Source organism: Propithecus coquereli, unplaced genomic scaffold, assembly GCF_000956105.1.
Source record: "Propithecus coquereli isolate 6110/MARCELLA unplaced genomic scaffold, Pcoq_1.0 Scaffold170, whole genome shotgun sequence".
Classification (NCBI taxonomy): domain Eukaryota; kingdom Metazoa; phylum Chordata; class Mammalia; order Primates; family Indriidae; genus Propithecus; species Propithecus coquereli.
Genome location: NW_012141636.1, coordinates 6,485,538 through 6,504,072, shown reverse-complemented (window position 1 = coordinate 6,504,072; position 18,535 = coordinate 6,485,538). Strand labels below are relative to the sequence as shown.

At 33.8% G+C, this 18,535-nt stretch overlaps 1 protein-coding gene across 1 annotated transcript in view; it reads left to right on the top strand.

Annotated features, from left to right (window-relative positions):
- The window catches only part of NOX4 (NADPH oxidase 4), a 172,074-nt gene that overhangs the window by 75,527 nt on the left and 78,012 nt on the right, over positions 1-18,535 (top strand). The window contains exon 8 of the mRNA XM_012641783.1: positions 3,758-3,838. Within this exon, the coding sequence (XP_012497237.1) occupies positions 3,758-3,838 (81 nt within the window). The remainder of the gene's footprint in view (positions 1-3,757; positions 3,839-18,535) is intronic.

Below are 18,535 nucleotides of genomic sequence, written 5' to 3'. Positions count from 1 at the left end.
CTAATCTTCAAAAATTCTCAATTATGCTACTTGTTGAGATGTGAAATTTAATGGAAACACACAAATATATATATTTATATATGTGTTGAAAATAATTTTCCAATAATATACTCAAATGAATCTATCCTTATACTTCTAAACACATCTACACATACATACATACATATACCCCAAAACCGCACAAATAAAATGACCACTATGAGATTAACACTGTAAATTTTGTAGTGTTTAGTTTTATAGACTTAATTCTTCATGCTTTTTTTCACTCGTTCTCCAATTTCTGCCCCCACCAAAACCACTCTTTTTCCCTTTCTAATCTTTCTCATACATATATATATATATTTAATCAAACTAGGATCATATTATATTATTTTAAATCTGTTTTTTACTTAAATTTATGTTATGAATTTTTTCACATTAATAAATATTTGTTTATCGTTCTCTTTACTGATAGCACAGCATATCACCATGTGGGTAGGTATGTAGTATTTTCCCAGTCTCATATTGTTGGATGTTTTTAGTCGATTCCATTTTTCAGTATTTCAAGTCTGAAATAAACACCCCCATTCGTATGTCTTTGCATACTTTTTCAATGATGTCCTAAGGAAAAATCCCTAGATGTAGAATAGCTGGGACAAATGGTAAGCACACTTTTAAAATTTTCTGTAAGAATTAAAAATTATCTTATAGAAAGGCAAGTCACTAACATTAGTGTATGAGGATGCCAACTTTGTCGGAAGAAATTTTGTTTTACTTAGGTAAAGAAATCATTTTAAAACTTACTTTTTCAGTTTTAGGAGTTCTTGAAGGAAAATTATGGCATCTGACATATTTATTTACAAAATTGAAGATATATAGATATTTTACATCTGGAAAAAAAATCCATAAGCGAGTTTTGTCAAATGAGCTGTTCTCAGCTGAGCTATTACATTTGCTCTTATAAAAAATTGAGCATCTCTTAATCTTCAGTTTTTCTTATTTGTTTAAAGGAGATTATAACCCCTAATTTGCTTTTTTCTAAGCATTATTATGTGAATCATGAAATTCTTAAATGGATTATGGAGATAGATACCTTTTCTTTTCTACCTTTTCTCTTTATCTGTGAGAAAACAAACTATTAAACAAATTAAATGAATAAATAAGTTTCCAGCGTTTGAGTTCTGATAGTGGAATGTAGTCTACTAATTCAAAGATAGTTCAATATGGATCTACCTATTAAAATAATTAATACATCCTATTAACAGATGACAGGAATGCAAACGTTTTCCTCATCTCGATCAATTTTAAAATGACTGTTGTTAAATATGAACTCTAATTCTGAATTAACATAACCATAGTAAATAAACTAGGAATTAAAAAATATAAAAACCAGAATTAAGGTCATACTTAATAACAGCAAAACACAAAATATATTCATACAACAATCAGGAAAAAGCCCGGGTGATATTTTTAATTCCACTGTTATTTAAGTAGAGTAAGAAATGCAACATTTGACTGGTAAAAGCAAAAACAAAAACAAAACAAAACAAAAATTTGGAATTATTAGAAAAAACGCAACAAGTTATTATTTCTAGAAAAGCAGATAAATTTGTCTACCCAGAAAATCTAAGAGTATTTTGAAAAAGTTTACTATGAACACCAAATAAGAGTTGAAAAAGGTAATTTAATATAAAACAAATTTAGAAAATAGCTCTTCTCTGTACTAGCTATAATCAGTTTGAAAATTGAGTAAAATAAAAATATACCACTCGCAATTGCAACAGAAACATAAAATATCTATAAACTTAAGAAACTGAGAGTTATATAGAGAACAAGCTACATAAATTCACTGAGAAAAATATATAGAGATTTGAATAAAGGCTGTATACTATAAAGATGCAGTTTTTCCTCTATTTTATTTTATAGTGTTACAATTCCAATAAAAATCCCAGTCAGGTTATTTTTTTTTTTTTTTTTTAATTTAGCAGAGTGATTCTAAAGTTCATCTGAGAGAGCATCCAAGTATATCTTGCAGAAGAGGAGTAAAAGGAGGAATGTGCCTTACTAAACATTAAAATAATTAAGCTTGAGAGAGAATAGTACTTACTTGCAGAAATGATCAATACATTGAACCAAGGAACAAAGTCAACAGAAAGCCCTGTGAGGGACCTTGCTATATACAAGAATCTGCTAAGTAATAAAGGTGCCATCACAAGCCTTTAAGGAAAGTTAGGTTTAAGCTAATGAAAGTTTAGATAAATTACAGAGTTAAATGTAAAAAATGATACCATCAAAAATTTATAAGAAACTTTAAGTGAATATTTATCAGACCTCAAATGGATAAGGAATCATGTAGGAAATATTTGTCTGTTTAAAAATATGAAAACTAAAACTTCTGCATGTCAATATACATTATAAAAATTGAAAAGTAAATATGATATTGGACAAATTATTACAATCACAAGGAATCAGTGCATTCTTAAAATAGTTTATACATATCAATTCAGAAAAACACCCTATAAAAATGGATAATCATCATGAACAGAGAATTCAGAGAAAAATTTAACATAAGTAATACACATATGAAATATACCCAATCCCACTTATAACAAATAATGAAAACTTATAAATTTGGGTGTGTGTTTGGGGAAACAGGCAATCCTATACTACTCTATGGTTGGGTTTGTAATAAACATTTTTAGAGAGCAATGAGCAGTGTGTATCAAAAGCATTACAAAGGTGTATCCTTTGATCTAGCAATTCTGCTTCTAGTAATTTTGATTAAAAAATAATCATATATGTATAAAATTATATATTTTACAAGGATAGTAATGATAGATTGTTTTCAATAACAAATACTATGGATGGAGCAAATGTGAAACAATTGGCTACTGCTTATGTAAGGGGTTCTAAAAATTCAAGGGGGTGTATCAGAATCACCTAGGAAGCTTTTATAAAAACCCACCCTCCACCTCCAAGATTCTGATATATAAATATCCACCCTAGACATACCAGATAAAATAACTGTCCGTCTTTTTATTTCTCTTTTCATTCTATAGATTGTGCTTATCATTCCTTCCCTTTTCAGACTCTGTCCTCCCTTAGAACATCAAGATATCATTCCGACATTATTCTCTTCAGGAAAAAAGTATAAAACTTTGATCACCACTGATTTTAATTTCTTTCCTTATGAATTTCCCTTGAACTACTCTTAAAATAATTATTTGGAGAAGAACATTAGTTGTTTTAGAAATTATTTGAAAATTGAGAATGTTGATAAAAAGTACAGCAGAAGTACATATTAACAGACTACTCCCCATTCCTTAGCCTTATAATAACCTTCAAATAAACACCTTATTTTAATTATTTTCATGTGTCTTTATTTGAAACTACTCTTAAAATAATTATTTGGAGAAGAACATTAGTTGTTTTAGAAATTATTTGAAAATTGAGAATGTTGATAAAAAGTACAGCAGAAGTACATATTAACAGACTACTCCTCATTCCTTAGCCTTATAATAACCTTCAAATAAACACCTTATTTTAATTATTTTCATGTGTCTTTATTTGAAATACAAAGAACCCTCAAAATGATATATTGTTACTTATAATTTTGTTAGTTCTTACTGTATGGTATGTTAATACTTTGGTATTAATAATAAATCTTGAACTCATATTTTAGCTTTTTGAAATTATGACATGTTTGAAATAATGCATAATCTTTTTAGTGAGATGGAATGTAAAGTAGCATTGAAACTAATTTATTTGTTTTTTGCAGAGTTTCTAATTATGATATCTTCTGGTATACTCATAATCTCTTCTTTGTCTTCTATATGCTGCTGATGTTGCATGTTTCAGGGTAAGTTTTTTTGTTTTTTAAATTTTCTTGACATAGCAATATTTATTTGAAACAGATTTTTAAATTTCTTTTTTTTTTTCATCTTTTAAAAAATGTAATAGATTTAGGGAGTATAAGTTGAATTCCATTACATGTATATGTTATAAATTGGGAAAGTCTGGACTTTTAGTGTACCCATCACCTGAACAGTGTACATTGTACCCCATAGGCAATTTTTCACCCATCAAGGGTAAGTTTGAAAATATGTTTTTTAAAACAATTTGTACCTAAAAACGGGGTAATGAAAAACAACGCTACAGGAATTTTCATGGGAAGTGGTAAAGTATTTGATGACTTGAAATTGAAGGTAGTGCTGAGTGAAAGAAATAATTCTATTTTCAGTATAGTATATTTTAATAAAACCAGTATAAAAGTATATTGAAATTGAAAGCTAGAATTACTTCTCCCACAATGTTGTAATTTTTAAAGTCCCCTGTAGATAATATTCTAATATCTTCTAAAGGAAAAGTAATAAGAAATGAAGAACTTCAAGAAGATATTTTAGTGTTTTGTGTTTCCTGAAACTGACTTGCCACTGCAGAATTTCTAACAATGGAGTTACCATTTTTTAGTTTTAAACAGGTCTAAAGGAATTAATAGTTGCAAACGAAGTCAAAGATTTCAAATTACCAAAAATAAGGATCTGTCAGAAACACCAAAACATCACAAAGTGAAAAAAGAAAGCATCCTAAGCTATTACAAAGAATATACCGAAAATATTCTGAAAAATATATGTACCCAAACAGCATACTCAAAAGGATGGAGCTTACAATAATTTATGAAGATAGATGAAGAGAATAATATATTTTTGTGTACACGTATGTCTGCATGACCGCCAGCAGTAGACTTGCTGGTTTGGGCTTGACATTTACACTTATATGATACAATAAGGATAGGCCATTACCTGGCAACAGGTTCACATGGTTTAGCAAGATTGTGAGGCAGGAAACATCAACTGTCAGCAGGATCATATCAGGTACTTCTTTAGTGGGATCCCTGTAGTTGCTCAGGAACCATTTTCCACCTCCTTCTCCTCACCCCTGCTGTAGTAACTCGGTTTAAGGTAAGGAGACCATATGAGTAGGGATGAACCAGCTTGCCTTGGGTGAGACTTATGTTCTATGGGAACCAGTAACTTGGTAACAGCCTACGTCCCCTCCAGGGATGCCCTTACTTGCAAGAACATGCTGCACACAAGGAAGCTGAGGCCTGTGAGTCCCAAAATGATTTCATAATTCAATTATAGTCCTCCTGGTGCAGATGCATTTCACCAGTAATAAACAATGTTGCCTGGTAACACAACTGGCATTCCCCATTTGTCTTAACTTGAAATAGTTCCAGGGAAACAGTGTTTGAAGAAAGGTTCAGACTTTCCGTTAGTCCTTTCTTCAGAATGTTTTGCAATGTAATTTATCAGTATAGAAGGTTATTTACATAAACTATATATTTATTTCAGAGTGCATGTTCAAAATGTTGGGTTTTTAGACTGCAGTATGTCCTGGCAAGCTTTGTTCAATACCATGGTTCTAGAATGGACAGTTGCAGAGCATGAGAAACATGGCCACACACTGTAACTATGACTCCCAGCTAGCCATTCCTGCCTCACAGGGAAGAGAGCCCCGGTCAGTGGACCTGGGTTCTGCTCGTTTCCCTTTGTCAGGGTAACACATTCTGTGGAGCCTTAGGGCAACAAGAAAGCCCTTGGTAGAGAAAATCTGCTTTACATTCTGTTCTTTAAATGGCTTGGTTGCCTGTCCAGGGCTGTGGATTATAAAGTGGAGTATGAATAATTAGATACTATTAATGACAACAATAATTTAATTTAAAATGATTAAACAATGTTTACTGTGTGTGCCAAGTATTTATGTCATTAAATGCTCAGAATTTTATGAGGATAAATAATATTGCTTAATCCCCCTTTGTAAGTGGGAAAACTGAGGTTTAGAAAGATTAAGTAACTTACCGAAGTCTACTTAACTGATAAATTCTGGATTCAAACTTAGGCATTCTGATTCAAAAACTCCTAATTTTTTACTAGTAGGTTTTTTTTTTTTTTTTTTTTTTGGCAACGTCTTGCTCTGTCGCTGGGGCTAGAGTGCAGTGACATCATCGTAGCTCACTGCAACTCCCAGCACCTGGGGTCAAGCAATCTTCCTGCCTCAGCCTCCTGAGTGGCTGGGACTACAGGTGCATGCCACTGCACCTGGCTAATTTTTCCATTTTTAGTAGAGACACAGGGTCTCTGTCTCGCTCTCGCTCAGGCTAGTCTTGAACTCCTGATCTGAAGTGATCCTTCCACCTCGGCCTCCCAGAGTGCTAGGATTACCAGTGTGAGCCACAGTGCCTGGACAAGATTTTTTTTTAAAAGGATGTTTTCTTGACTTCTCTGGAATTGTGATCTATGTATCTATCTTTATCAGATGAGAGAAAGTATAATTAATTATACATTCTTTTGCCTTTATGTTTTACTAAATTAAAACCCTGAAAAAGCTGTTTCTTTGTAATTCAAAATAGAGTCAATTTTTTTTTAAAGTTCAGGAGTTCAAACAGACTTCTTCAGTTTAAAGAGGATTATGTTGAGAGTTCTTCACTTTTTTGAAAGTAAAAGGAAGGCATATTTAAATTTTGATTTTACTTTTGTAGAGCAAGGGTCATAGAAGGTGATGTTAATATATACAGAGAAATAACAAAAAGGTATCTACAAGATAAATTATATATAATCAATCTATTATTACAATTGAATTAATAGTTCTTTACTTATTGTCAGTAGGAATGAAGAAAATAATTATTCTAATACTGAAATGAATGTCATGTAACATATATACAATATAATAAACATCCTATAGTGTACATTTTTTCTATGAAGTTTAACTTTTAATAAAGCAACATAGATTATGCTTCTGGTACAGGAAAAATTACTACTGATAAATTTTCTGACTGGGTTGGGCAACATCATGTGATCCCATCTCTACAAAAATAAACGTTTTGAAATTATCGGGTCATGGTGGTGTGTGCCATAGTACTAGCTACTCAGGAGGCTGAGGCAGGAGAATCACTTGAGCCCAGAAATTTCAGGTTTCAGTGAGCTATGATCATGGCATTGCATTCCAGCCTGGGCAACAGAGCGAGACTGTCCCTAAAAATAAATAAATGAATAAATAAATTCAAATGGTTAAAATAAACCAATTAAAAGGCAAAGATTGTCAGAGTGTATAAAAATGCAAGATGCTGGCTGGACACGATGGCTCATGTCTATAATCCTAGCACTTTGGGAGGCCGAGGCAGGAGGGTTGCTTGAAGCCAGAAGTTTAAGACCAGCCTGGACAACATAGTGAGACCCCCATCTTTACAAAAAATAATTTTTAAAAAATTAGCTGGGCATGATGGTGCACACCTATTGTCCTAGTTTCTTGGGAAGCTGAGGTGGGAGGATCATTTGAGGCCAGGAGTTAGAGGTTACAGTGAGCTATGAGTGCTCCACTCCACTCCAACAGAGCAAGATCTTATCTCTAAAAAAATTTTTTTTTGATTTTTCAACTCTCTCAAAATGAAAAATGTTCTTTTTTATTGATAAAACATCTATCTATAATCAAGTCTATTTAAGTTATTTCTTTTTGCTAGCATTGGGAACTTAGATATAGCTTTACTTTTGAAATTCCTAGATAATTTTATTCTCCAGCTTTTTATTATACAAGTAAAATGCAGTCGTTCGATATAAGTTTCTTGGATTTATATTGAGATTTCTGTTAAACAGTATACTTTAGGTTTGAACAGAAAATCACTATTTGCTGAGCATTTACTTCCCTGTACATCTATGTGCTAAGTACCATAAGATATAGACTAACAATATATTATATGATCTCCAGTATCCCAGCATTGATAACTGATTTGAAATTTTAAAATGTCAATTAAAGGATCTAGAGATAATTATAAGACTGCATATTTTTTAAATGTAAACATTTTATTTATAAGAGTTCTAACAATTCATAGAATTGAAGAATCAATGTGGGCAAGAAATGTTAGAAAATATTAGGCTTCAAAGATGAGGTGATAAGAAATTGTTGGCTGGATTTTCTACCTAAGTAGACTTTTGCAGTAAAAGGAGAAGTTGCTTCATGTGATTTTCTAAGGTCACTTTTTTTCCCATAGCATCTTAAATTTTGAAAGAAGCTTGAAAGATATTTTGACCAAACCTCTTTCCTCTTTTTATCTCCCCTACAAGGTATCTACTAAGTAAATATCTAATTCTGAAGATGTCCATTCTGTCTTTGGAAAGCTCTCATTCTCACAAAGTTCTCTCTTTTTTTTTTAATTTCAGCATATTATGGGGGTACAAATGTTTAGGTTACGTATATTGCCCTTGCCCTCCCCCCTCAAGTCAGAGCTTCAAGCGTGTCCATCCCTCAGAAGGTGCGCATCGCACTCATTATGTATGTATATACCCATCCCCTCCGCCCCCCTCCCATCTGCCATCTGCCCATCTCCCAACGCCCGACAAATGTTATTCCTATATGTGCACTTAGGTGTTGATCAGTGAAACCAATTTGCTGGTGAGTACATGTGGTGCTTATTTTTCCATTCTTGGGATACTTCACTTAGTAGAATGGGTTCCAGCTGTATCCAACAAAATACACAGAAAACATTTTACTTTAATTTCTGTTATTTAAAAGTCAGTGATTCTGGGAGCCATGGAAATAGAGTACCTCCCCTTTTTCTGAATTCTATTCATATGTTCCTTGTATGATATTTCAAATCTCGTCGTTATTCTGAACTTTCTCCTTCAAATATATTAACAGTTAATCTTAGATGTATGTTTATCTTTTATCTTACTAATGTTTGATGTCATTAAATCCTCCCAACAACCCCGTTAAGTATTTGTTATTGTTGTTGTTATTATTCCCTATGTCCCACTGAGAGGATGGGGCAGTGAGAGGTGAGGTAACTTGTCATGGCTAGTAAGTAGAAGACCTCTGGTTTGCACCCAAGTATCAAATACCAGAACTTACATTCCTAACCGTTAAATTTTGCTGGCTCCCATTTGGCAAAGCTTCTCTGTATCCCCTTTAAATATGAAAACCCAAGTAAATGCAAGCAGTGCTCTTGGAGCATGTGATCTGATATTGACGGGGTGAAAGTCTCACTTTCTTTACTATAAATGTTACAGTCATTATTATTTAGGACCCACTTGTCTTGTTCCATGATTATCTGTGCCCTTAGCTTAAACTGGGTTTTATTCTGATTATCTATATTTCAGAATTTTTTTCATTATTTATAAACAAATCTATTTCATGCCACTCTAAAAAAACACCATTTCATGTACACTAAACTCAGATATTTCTTTTTAGTGTTCAAAAAGATCTTTAAAATAAATGAATTTTCCTTTCCAAAATGCCAGTGTAATATGGTAGTTAAGCGCTACATCACTTAATACCTGTATGATTTTAGCAGATAATTTTACCTTTCTCTTTTTAATTTATTAAATAGGATACGTAAAATCTCCTACATTACAGCATTGTCTCAGGTTTAAATAAGGCAATGTAGCAAAGTAGGCAGAATATAGACATAATAAATGTTAACTATACTAGTACCAATACTAATAGCTATATAAGGAAGAAACTCCACATTTAACTGTTTGAAGAATCAATTTTTTTTCCATAAAGACAGCATTTCTGAAAAGCCCAAATTTTCTTATCAGCAAATAATTTGATGAACATATAGCGAAGCTTACTTAACAGATCAAAAGAATATTCCTTGAAAGGGCCACAATTTTTAAAACATTGTAAGATCTGTAAAACTCAATTCATTTTAGCAATAAAGGTTTGTCTTTGAGCTTGCAAAACAAGCCTTCTCCTGAGGAATTTTTTGTTCCAATTTTTTACAGGTGGTTGCTATTGGTGTGTTGCATTAATGATATTTCAATTCTGAAAACATTTGGAAAAACAAAACTATTTACTCTTTCTAGACATGTATGGAACTAGATATTTCTTTCTTCATTTTCATTTGAAAAACTCATTAGAAGGAGATGTATACTGCTATTCTCACTTACTGATAAAAGGGATATTGGAGGGAAAAGAAATTATGAATGTCACAGAGCCTCTGCTGAAGAGCCTAACCCTGCTCCTTTGAAAGGCCTGAGGAGGAATGCATTGTAAATGAGATTTGTCACCTTAGCCTCTGCATTCTTAGCATTGTCAGCACTCCCACTGGCTTTAGCTCAGGAGTTACATGGGTGGTGATTGTGTTTTATATTCTTATTTAAGTGTGAGAGAGACTATAATGTGATAATTCTGGAAAAGATAGAGGGGAAGGACCTCAAATGTTTGGATGGAAATGAGAGCAAATTAATAGTGTAAATAATTTTTTCGTGCCAACTCTGCTGGACTTCTCAGATCACTTTTTATTATATGAGTGATGCCTGAATTATTCTTTGAAGCAGAGTTCTCTGCCATTTGGGACTACTTGTTAGCAAGAGATAATCGTAGAGCCTGATATATATTCTACTTGAATAATTTTTTTTTTTTAGGGAATCTAAAAGGAATAGTTTTCTATGTGTATGTTTTTAAAAACTCTTATTCTTTAAACCAGAGGAGCACAGTGGGTAGCCTTTGTCAACAGTAACATTAAGGAACACTAAGGCAATGTCACAGGCAGTGACATAAGAGTTTAAGCTCAAGAAGTTAACCAGGGTAAGATGGATATTTCTGGGGGTAGGCTTTATTGTGCTGACTTGAAAATATCCTCAGGAGGAGGAAATTAAGGATATATTATTAAGGGATGGAGGTATTTATACAATATAGTTAAGTGTTAAGAAGTGCTGATTGCCAAGTATTTTCTCTTTTAGAAGCCACTTTCAGGGAGGTCTCTCTTCACCCACACTGATGTAGCAGAAGGAAAAGTTTGGTGATCTTCCTGCTGGGGGGAGGCACCTGCTCCTCTTTAAAGTCAAATGGGAATTGAATGGAGCCCAGGGAAGGAAGGCCCAGAGGTTGTATGTTAACCCATTCTAGCCCCAAGGGAGAAAATTTTTACTTACCTATACATTCTTTTCAGCTCTCCTTTCCTTGCCTCTAGATTTGTAGTGACTGTATAGTTTATTGTCCAAATCAAACATTTTGAGAATAAAAGGGAATACTGTTGATAATTAAGCGGTGGCTATGGGTTGAAGAGGACAAACGGTTATTCTACTTAGTTCTAACCAATTGGGAAAGTTCTAGGGAGGCTGATGGACTGTTTTTAATGTAGACCTTGAGCCAGAATTACAAATGGAGTCCCTACCTTGAATAGAGTCTCTGCATGGGTACTTGGGAAACAGAACCTTAAAATAACACACATTGCAGATTTGCTTAGCTTTGTCCCACTTTAGAGATTATAATTAGATGCTCACTACCATGGTAGGTAGAAGGTTGAGGATTTGGGTGTTGGCGATAGTGGCTAAATCTTTCACAAGCTCTCTGTCACTCTTACTGGTGACTTGGTTTCTAATACTTCCTAGTTGCCTAATTTCTAATAGGTCTGACACACTCATTATCAATGTGGTGCCTATTATTATATTTCTGTCACAAAATCCCATTTCTCCTTCCATAGAGCAGAGTTCTTAAGTTGGAGTCATAATTCCTAGGAATCATTGAATGGATTCAGGGATTCGTGAATTCCTGAAATACAAACACACATATGTACAAGACACATTTTGGGTATATATCTATACATATGTTTAGTTTTGAGGCACATAGGTGCATTCCTTTTCCTTCCAAATTCTTCGCACATAACCTGAAAATAACAAGGAAAGAAGCTAGGTCTAGCCTGGAACTGATAAAAATACTGTGGAAGAGATAGTGTTATCAGTATTTTTTTATTGCTTATATGTCTTTATAAAGAGATTAAGTCAGAGCATAGCAAAAAAAGCAATGGGGAAAAGACATTATTTGCTATATGGAAAAATCACATTTAAGTCCAGAAATTTCAAAAACCAATGCCTTTTAGCAGAATTTTGCTATGAATTCTCTCTAAATGTTAGATGACCCATCAAGTTAGTATTCAAATATAAGGGATGAATTTGATAATAACGCCAAAGTAAATACATAAATAGGTCCAAGTAAGCATGCAATTGTGTTGATTACCTTAGTTTTGCTCTTTCATGCCTATTTGCTGTCTTGACCTTAAATATAGTGAAACAAACTGCCTGATGCCCTGGATTATAATAGAGAAGAAACAGGATTGATTGTTAGAAGACCAATGATATGATCTTGAGCAAATCAATTTTTTATGGAGCTTCCTGATTTATAGAATAAGGAAAAATAATTATATCTCATAGAGTTGTTAGAAGAGAAAAAGTGGATATAAAATGACACCATATATATACATTTTTATTATTACCTGTATAATTTTCTCTTTTATCAGTTGTTTAATTAAGAAACTAGGTCAATGTAATTAATTACGGAAATAATTATGTCTCATGACAAGATCAGCTCTGAAATATCTACCCCAGCAACCTGGAGCATATGCATTTATTTCATTCTCTTTTTGTTTTTTAAGGGGAATTAATAAGTGAAACATTTTGAGGCACTCTTCATTTCAGTGAACAGAGCTGTTTATACCTTTTAAAGCCCATTACCAAGCTTCAGAGTGCCACCTGCTATTTCTAGCAACATTGCTTAAGGAGAAGAATGAGACTTGCACAGGGAAAAAGAAAAGAGAAAGAGAAAGAATTCATGTATAAACTACTTGAAAATGTCCAGGGGGAAGAGAAATTCATATAAATACCATCTATCCAGAAGTATGAAATATACTGTAAAAAACATTAGGTAATTGGGAGAAAGCTAGAGGTTGTGGTTGAATTGCAGAGAGGCCCACTGTTCTCTTCTGTTTACCCTCATTATGTAAATGTGTGTTTCAATATGAAAAGAGAGAAAGAAAATAGAGCAGAGCGCTATATCCTAGGTAAACTATAGTGTTTTTGAGGGTAGGAGTGTTTCTTACCCATGTTTATCCATGGAATCTCTTTCACATGACATCACTCAGTTAATATTGGCTGGATTAAGTTGAATTACATTAATTAGTTTTAGCTAAGAATGTGTTGCCCTCATAGGCCCTTCCAATTTTACTCAATTATCAAAGCATTACAGATGACAATAAAGAATAATCTGTGCATTTGTTTAAATGTAACTTGGATTCCCTTTTTGTGACTTTCACTTATGTTTAGTATTATCTAGGTAATTTGTTATTAGGGTAACTAGTATATTGTTTCCTGTACCAGAGGAATTAGTTTTTGTCTTGATTATTTTGGTTGTATTGTAGACTGGCATATTTTTGTTGGGGGTCTTCATATATTTCTGTGGTTAAATATTCTTTGTATCACAGAAGGAAGAAATTCTCTCTCTCTTTGTCTCCTTTCACTTTTTGGTCTTTCAATTTTCACTTAAAAAGTTGAATAGAGTGAATATAATTCTTGAGGACTTAGATCTTTCTTATATGGAATACAAATTCTCCTACCCCATAATATTAATATTTACATGTTTTCAATATGTTAATAAATACAATATTCTATACAAGTATGATATTTAAGATATATGTGTGTTTCTTAACACTTCTAATTTCCCATTCATAGAATTTTCATTTTTAGGTAAAAAGTGATTTTTCTGTATGGTAATTATGAACCAAGAGCTTGTAGTTTATTTACATTTGCTGATATTTAATCCTATAAACCAGCTGGGGTTGGAGATTGAGGGCTTGTGGTATTTTCTTCCATAGGATGCCTTATAGTTCTATAGTTTATATGCATAATTCTATATGTATGCATGTATAGATAGATACATTATATACAGGGCATTTTCATGTACATGAAGTCATTTGTGCTATAAGCCACATGTATTAATGAATTTTTATTCTTCCAGACTGTGAGTTTACCTTTTTCCCCATTTTGGGGATAGACATATTAAGCTTTAGACCAAATACTTCTTCACAGAATTTTTATCTGTTTTTTTCCTGGGATCTTTCTTATACCAGCAAGTGGTTCTGGCTGGAATTACAAGGTGAGAAAATTGGAGGAAAAGAGAAAGAACAAGGACTGCATTTATTTTAAGAAATATTTTTCACACATTAGTGTTTTTATGAAACATGAAATAATTCCGTTATTCTCCACTGCCATTTTAGTCTGGTGTGAAAGCAGAGGAAAGACTAAGAAGTAATGAATGCTTACATATTTTTTTTCGTCACAAAAGGTTAACACTCTTCCCTTTATATACCTGTGAAGTAGAGAGGAACAGGTACATCTCCCTTTCTCAGTTAAGAAAACTTAGGAAAATGACCTATTTTATATCATGTACTCAAGGATGGTTTATGTCTTGATCCTGAATACTTTGACTCCAGGCTTGAGATTTGTCAACTGCACAGGGTTGTGACAGAACCAGCTACTTAATTTGCAGGGTCTCTTGCAAAATGAAAATGCGGCAAAAATTATTAAGCATTTGGAGATGGCGATAACAGAGTAACGAACCAATGCAATGACAGGACCTTTCTAAGAGCAGAGTTCATGCAACTGTGCAAATCACAAACCCATGATGGAAGCCCCATCTTGTAAGCTTGGGCAACCCTACCAGTAAGAGCTATTAATCGGTACGATCCCTACTCTGGTTAAGCGGCCAGATGACAGTACTCTGGGTGTCAGAGACAAGAGCTCAGGAAAGAATGCAGAGGCAAGAACCCCACTGGGCCAGATAAACAAATTGGGGATGGGGTAAAAGCTTTGGCTTGGTGGTACCAGAATGCTCAGTATTTCTTTGAGGCACACTGGATCCCCAGTTTAGGAAAGCACTCTAAGTCTCCACGCCGCTGACTCCACTCTCTTGAAAACTGCGGCTGTTAGAAGTGGCTCAGGGCTAGGGCAGGGCTGAGATCTCCTCAGGCTGCACCTAGCAGTACTCACTGCTAAGGGGTGATGTAAGATGCAGACTAACTTAGAACAACCTTTCTGCAAATGTGAATGCACGTAACAGTTTATTTTACTTTTTTGACATCTTTTTTGAAGATAGAAAATGAGTTCAATGTTTGTTAAAATGAGAAGACTCCTTGATTATGTGTTTCAATGACAATCATAACAAAAAGTTGTTTATACACTTCTAGTCACTAACTTATTCATTCAATAAATATTTATTGAACACTTGCTATAAGTTATAGTCACTGCTTTAGGCACCAGAAAAATAGCTCTGGAGCAGAACAAACCCTTGACCTTAAGGAGTATGCATTCTAGTGGATCCCACAGACGCTAGAGGGTTGCAATGGATTTTGAGATGTAGAATTTGGTTTTATTTTCTTGACTTAAAGGCTTTTTCTTTGTACTTGAAAGCAAAGTAAAAAGAACTGTCAGAAACAAGTTATATTTTTACTGTAAAAAAAAAAATCATGTTATAGAATACTAGGAAAAAATAGGTTCCTAAGAAACAACATTTTTTATCCTCTTTTTAAAACCAGGATTAAAATCACCAAAAACAAAAGTCACATGAGTTTCCTTGCATTTGTTAGGTATTTTTAACAGCAAATTAAAGTAGGGATGATTTTGTGATTTGGGGGCAGGGGCAGGTGTGGTATTTTTTCATATTTAGCTTTTGCCATAAAATTGTTTTATGATTGTATGTTATAAACTAGTAGCACTCATTCGATGTGTTGTATTATTTTCTATGAATTTATCATAGCCAGGCATTAAAAACAAATAAACAAACAAAAAAAACAAAACAAAAAACCTGATAAGATAACTATGGTGCTTCTTGAAGAAAAAAAGGAAAAAAGAAAGGAACCTATTAATATAATTCTGAAACACTGTCAAATGCTGATAGCACATCTTAAGATCCTTGTGAGTATAAAAACTATGGTATCCACAACCTTGCAGTTTGATACATCATAAAATCTTTTTTTCTTATTAGAGGAGAGTACCAGGCATTCTACAGATACTTCAAACTTTCTCCTTTACAGTATCATACAAAGTAACTTAGAGATGAATAATAAGCACTTCTGTTTCCCCATAGTCTGTGTGCCTACTTCCCTCATCTCTCTCTGTGTCATTGTCTTAACATGACCAGAGTCTGTTTGCCATTCACTAGCATCTTTTTCCCTTCCTATTTTTCACTTGAAAATTATCTATCACTTATTTATGAAAGATACAACAATACATACAAGAATGTTCCCTTTTTTTTCTTGTATTTCAGTAAAAGTTTATTATGAAAATAGATGGGAGCTGGATTTTTTTTTTATTTAAGCACATTACGGGAGTACACGTATTTAGATTACATATATTGCCTTTGTCTCACCCAAGTCAGAGCTTCAAGCATGTCCACCCCCAAATGCTGTGCACTGAACCCATTAGGCATGAATGTACACATCCCCTCCTCCCCTGCCACCTGCCTGACACTCGATGAATGTTACTACTATATGTGCACGTAAGTGTCGATCAGTTAATACCAATTTGATGGTGAGTACATGTGGTGTTTGTTTTTCCATTCTTGTGATACTTCATTTAGGAGAATGGGCTCCAGCTCTATCCAGGATAATACAAGAGGTGCTAGATCCCCATTGTTTTTTATGGCTGAGTAGAGCTCCATGGTATACATATACCACATTTTATTAATACACTCATGTAGTGATGGGCACTTGGGTTGTTTCCACATCTTTGCAATTGTGAATTGTGCTGCTATAAACATTCGAGTGCAGACGTCTTTTTTATGGAATGGCTTTGGTTTTTTGTAATGGGATTGCTGGATCAAATGGTAGTTCTACTTGTAGCTCTTTGAGGTATCTCCATATTACTTTCCACAGAGGTTGTATTAGTTTGCAGTCCCACCAGCAGTGTGTGAATGTTCCTATCTCTCCGCATCCACGCCAACATTTATTGTTTGAGGACTTTTTGATAAAGGCCATTCTCACTGGAGATAAATGATCCTGTGGTTTTAATTTGCATTTCCCTGATGATTAGAGATGTTGAGCATTTTTTCATATGTTTGTTGGCCATTAGTCTATCTTCTATTGAAACGTTTCTGTTCATGTCTTTTGCCCACATTTTGATAGGGTTGTTTGATTTTTTTCTTGCTGATTTTGCTGAGTTCTATATAGATTTTAGTTATCAGCCCTTTATTGTATGTGTAACATATGAATATTTTCTCCCATTCTGTAGGTTGTCTGTTTGCTCTCATGATAGTTTCCGTGGCTATGCAGAAGCTTTTTAATTTGATCAGGTCCCATTTATTTATTTTTGTTGTTGCTGTGATTGTGCCTTTGGGGTCTTCTTCATGAATTCTTTACCTAGGCCAATGTCTATAAGAGTTTTTACGACATTTTCTTCTGGAATTCTTAAAGTTTCACACCTTAGGTTTAAATCTGTTATCCACCGTGAGTCGATTTTTGTGAGAGGTGAAAGGTGCGGATCCTGTTTCTATATGTGGTTTCTACATGTGACTTGTACATGTGGCTATCTAGTTTTCCCAGCACCGTTTGTTGAATAAGGATTCTTTTCCCCAGTGTATGTTCTTGTCTGCTTTGTTAAAGATTAGATGGCTATATGAGGATGGTTTTATGTCTTAGTTGTCAGTTCTGTTCCCTTGGTCTATGTCTCTGTTCTTGTGCCAGTACCCTGCTGTTTTAGTTACTGTAGCCTTGTAGTGTAGCTTGAAGTCTGGTAAATTGATGCCTCCCAATCTGTTCTTTTTGCTTAAGATTGCTTTTGCTATACGGGGTCTTCTCTGGTTCCATACAAAGCGTAGAATTATTTTTTCTAGATCTGTGAAAAATGATGTTGGTATTTTAATAAGGATTGCATTGAATCTGTAGATCACTTTGGGTGGTATAGACATTTTAACAATGTTGATTCTGCCAACCCATGAACATGATATGGTTTTCCACCTGTTTACGTCCTCTGTTATTTCCTTCCTCAGTGTTTCATAGTTCTCCCTGGAGAGGTCTTTTACCTCCCTAGTTCAATATATTCCTAGGTATTTTACTTTCTTTGTTGCTATTGTGAAGGGTATTGAGTCTTTGATTTGATTCTCAGTTTGACTGTTGTTGACGTATAGGAATGCTGTTTTGAAATTTAAATGTGAAATATAGATATTCTAAAAATTCCTGACATGATATTTTTTAGTAAGTATTAGTCTTCCTCTTTCCTTACTTTTTTCAGAGGTATTTTGTGAGGATCCAATGACTTAATGTGCTGAATCATAGTAGGTGAAGAGTTCAAATTTGGGTTCAAATCTTATCTCTGCTACTTATCAGCTGTGTGACCCTGGGTATTATTCAATCTTTTAGAATAGTTTCTTAATTTGTAAAATAAAAATAATCGTTCCTAGTTCATGCAATTTTTTATGAGGATAATGTGAAATGTATATAAATTTCTCTGTGCTGGACCTGGCATCTATCATATGTTATTAAGAGATTATTAACATACTTTATTCCAATTATTATCTATGGTTTGACTTATGTTCAGCTTCTCCTAAGATATTTTCCAAACAAGATTTTAAGTTTGTGGAGGGTATCGAGATTTGACTGCTCATTGAACTCTGTAGCACAACCTGGAATTGTGCTAAGTCCATAATGCCTGTGTTTGTTCAACTTACGGCCAGTAGAATAACTGCCTGTGTTTTTTGACCTACTCACCTGTCAGCTACTACCCCTGGGATG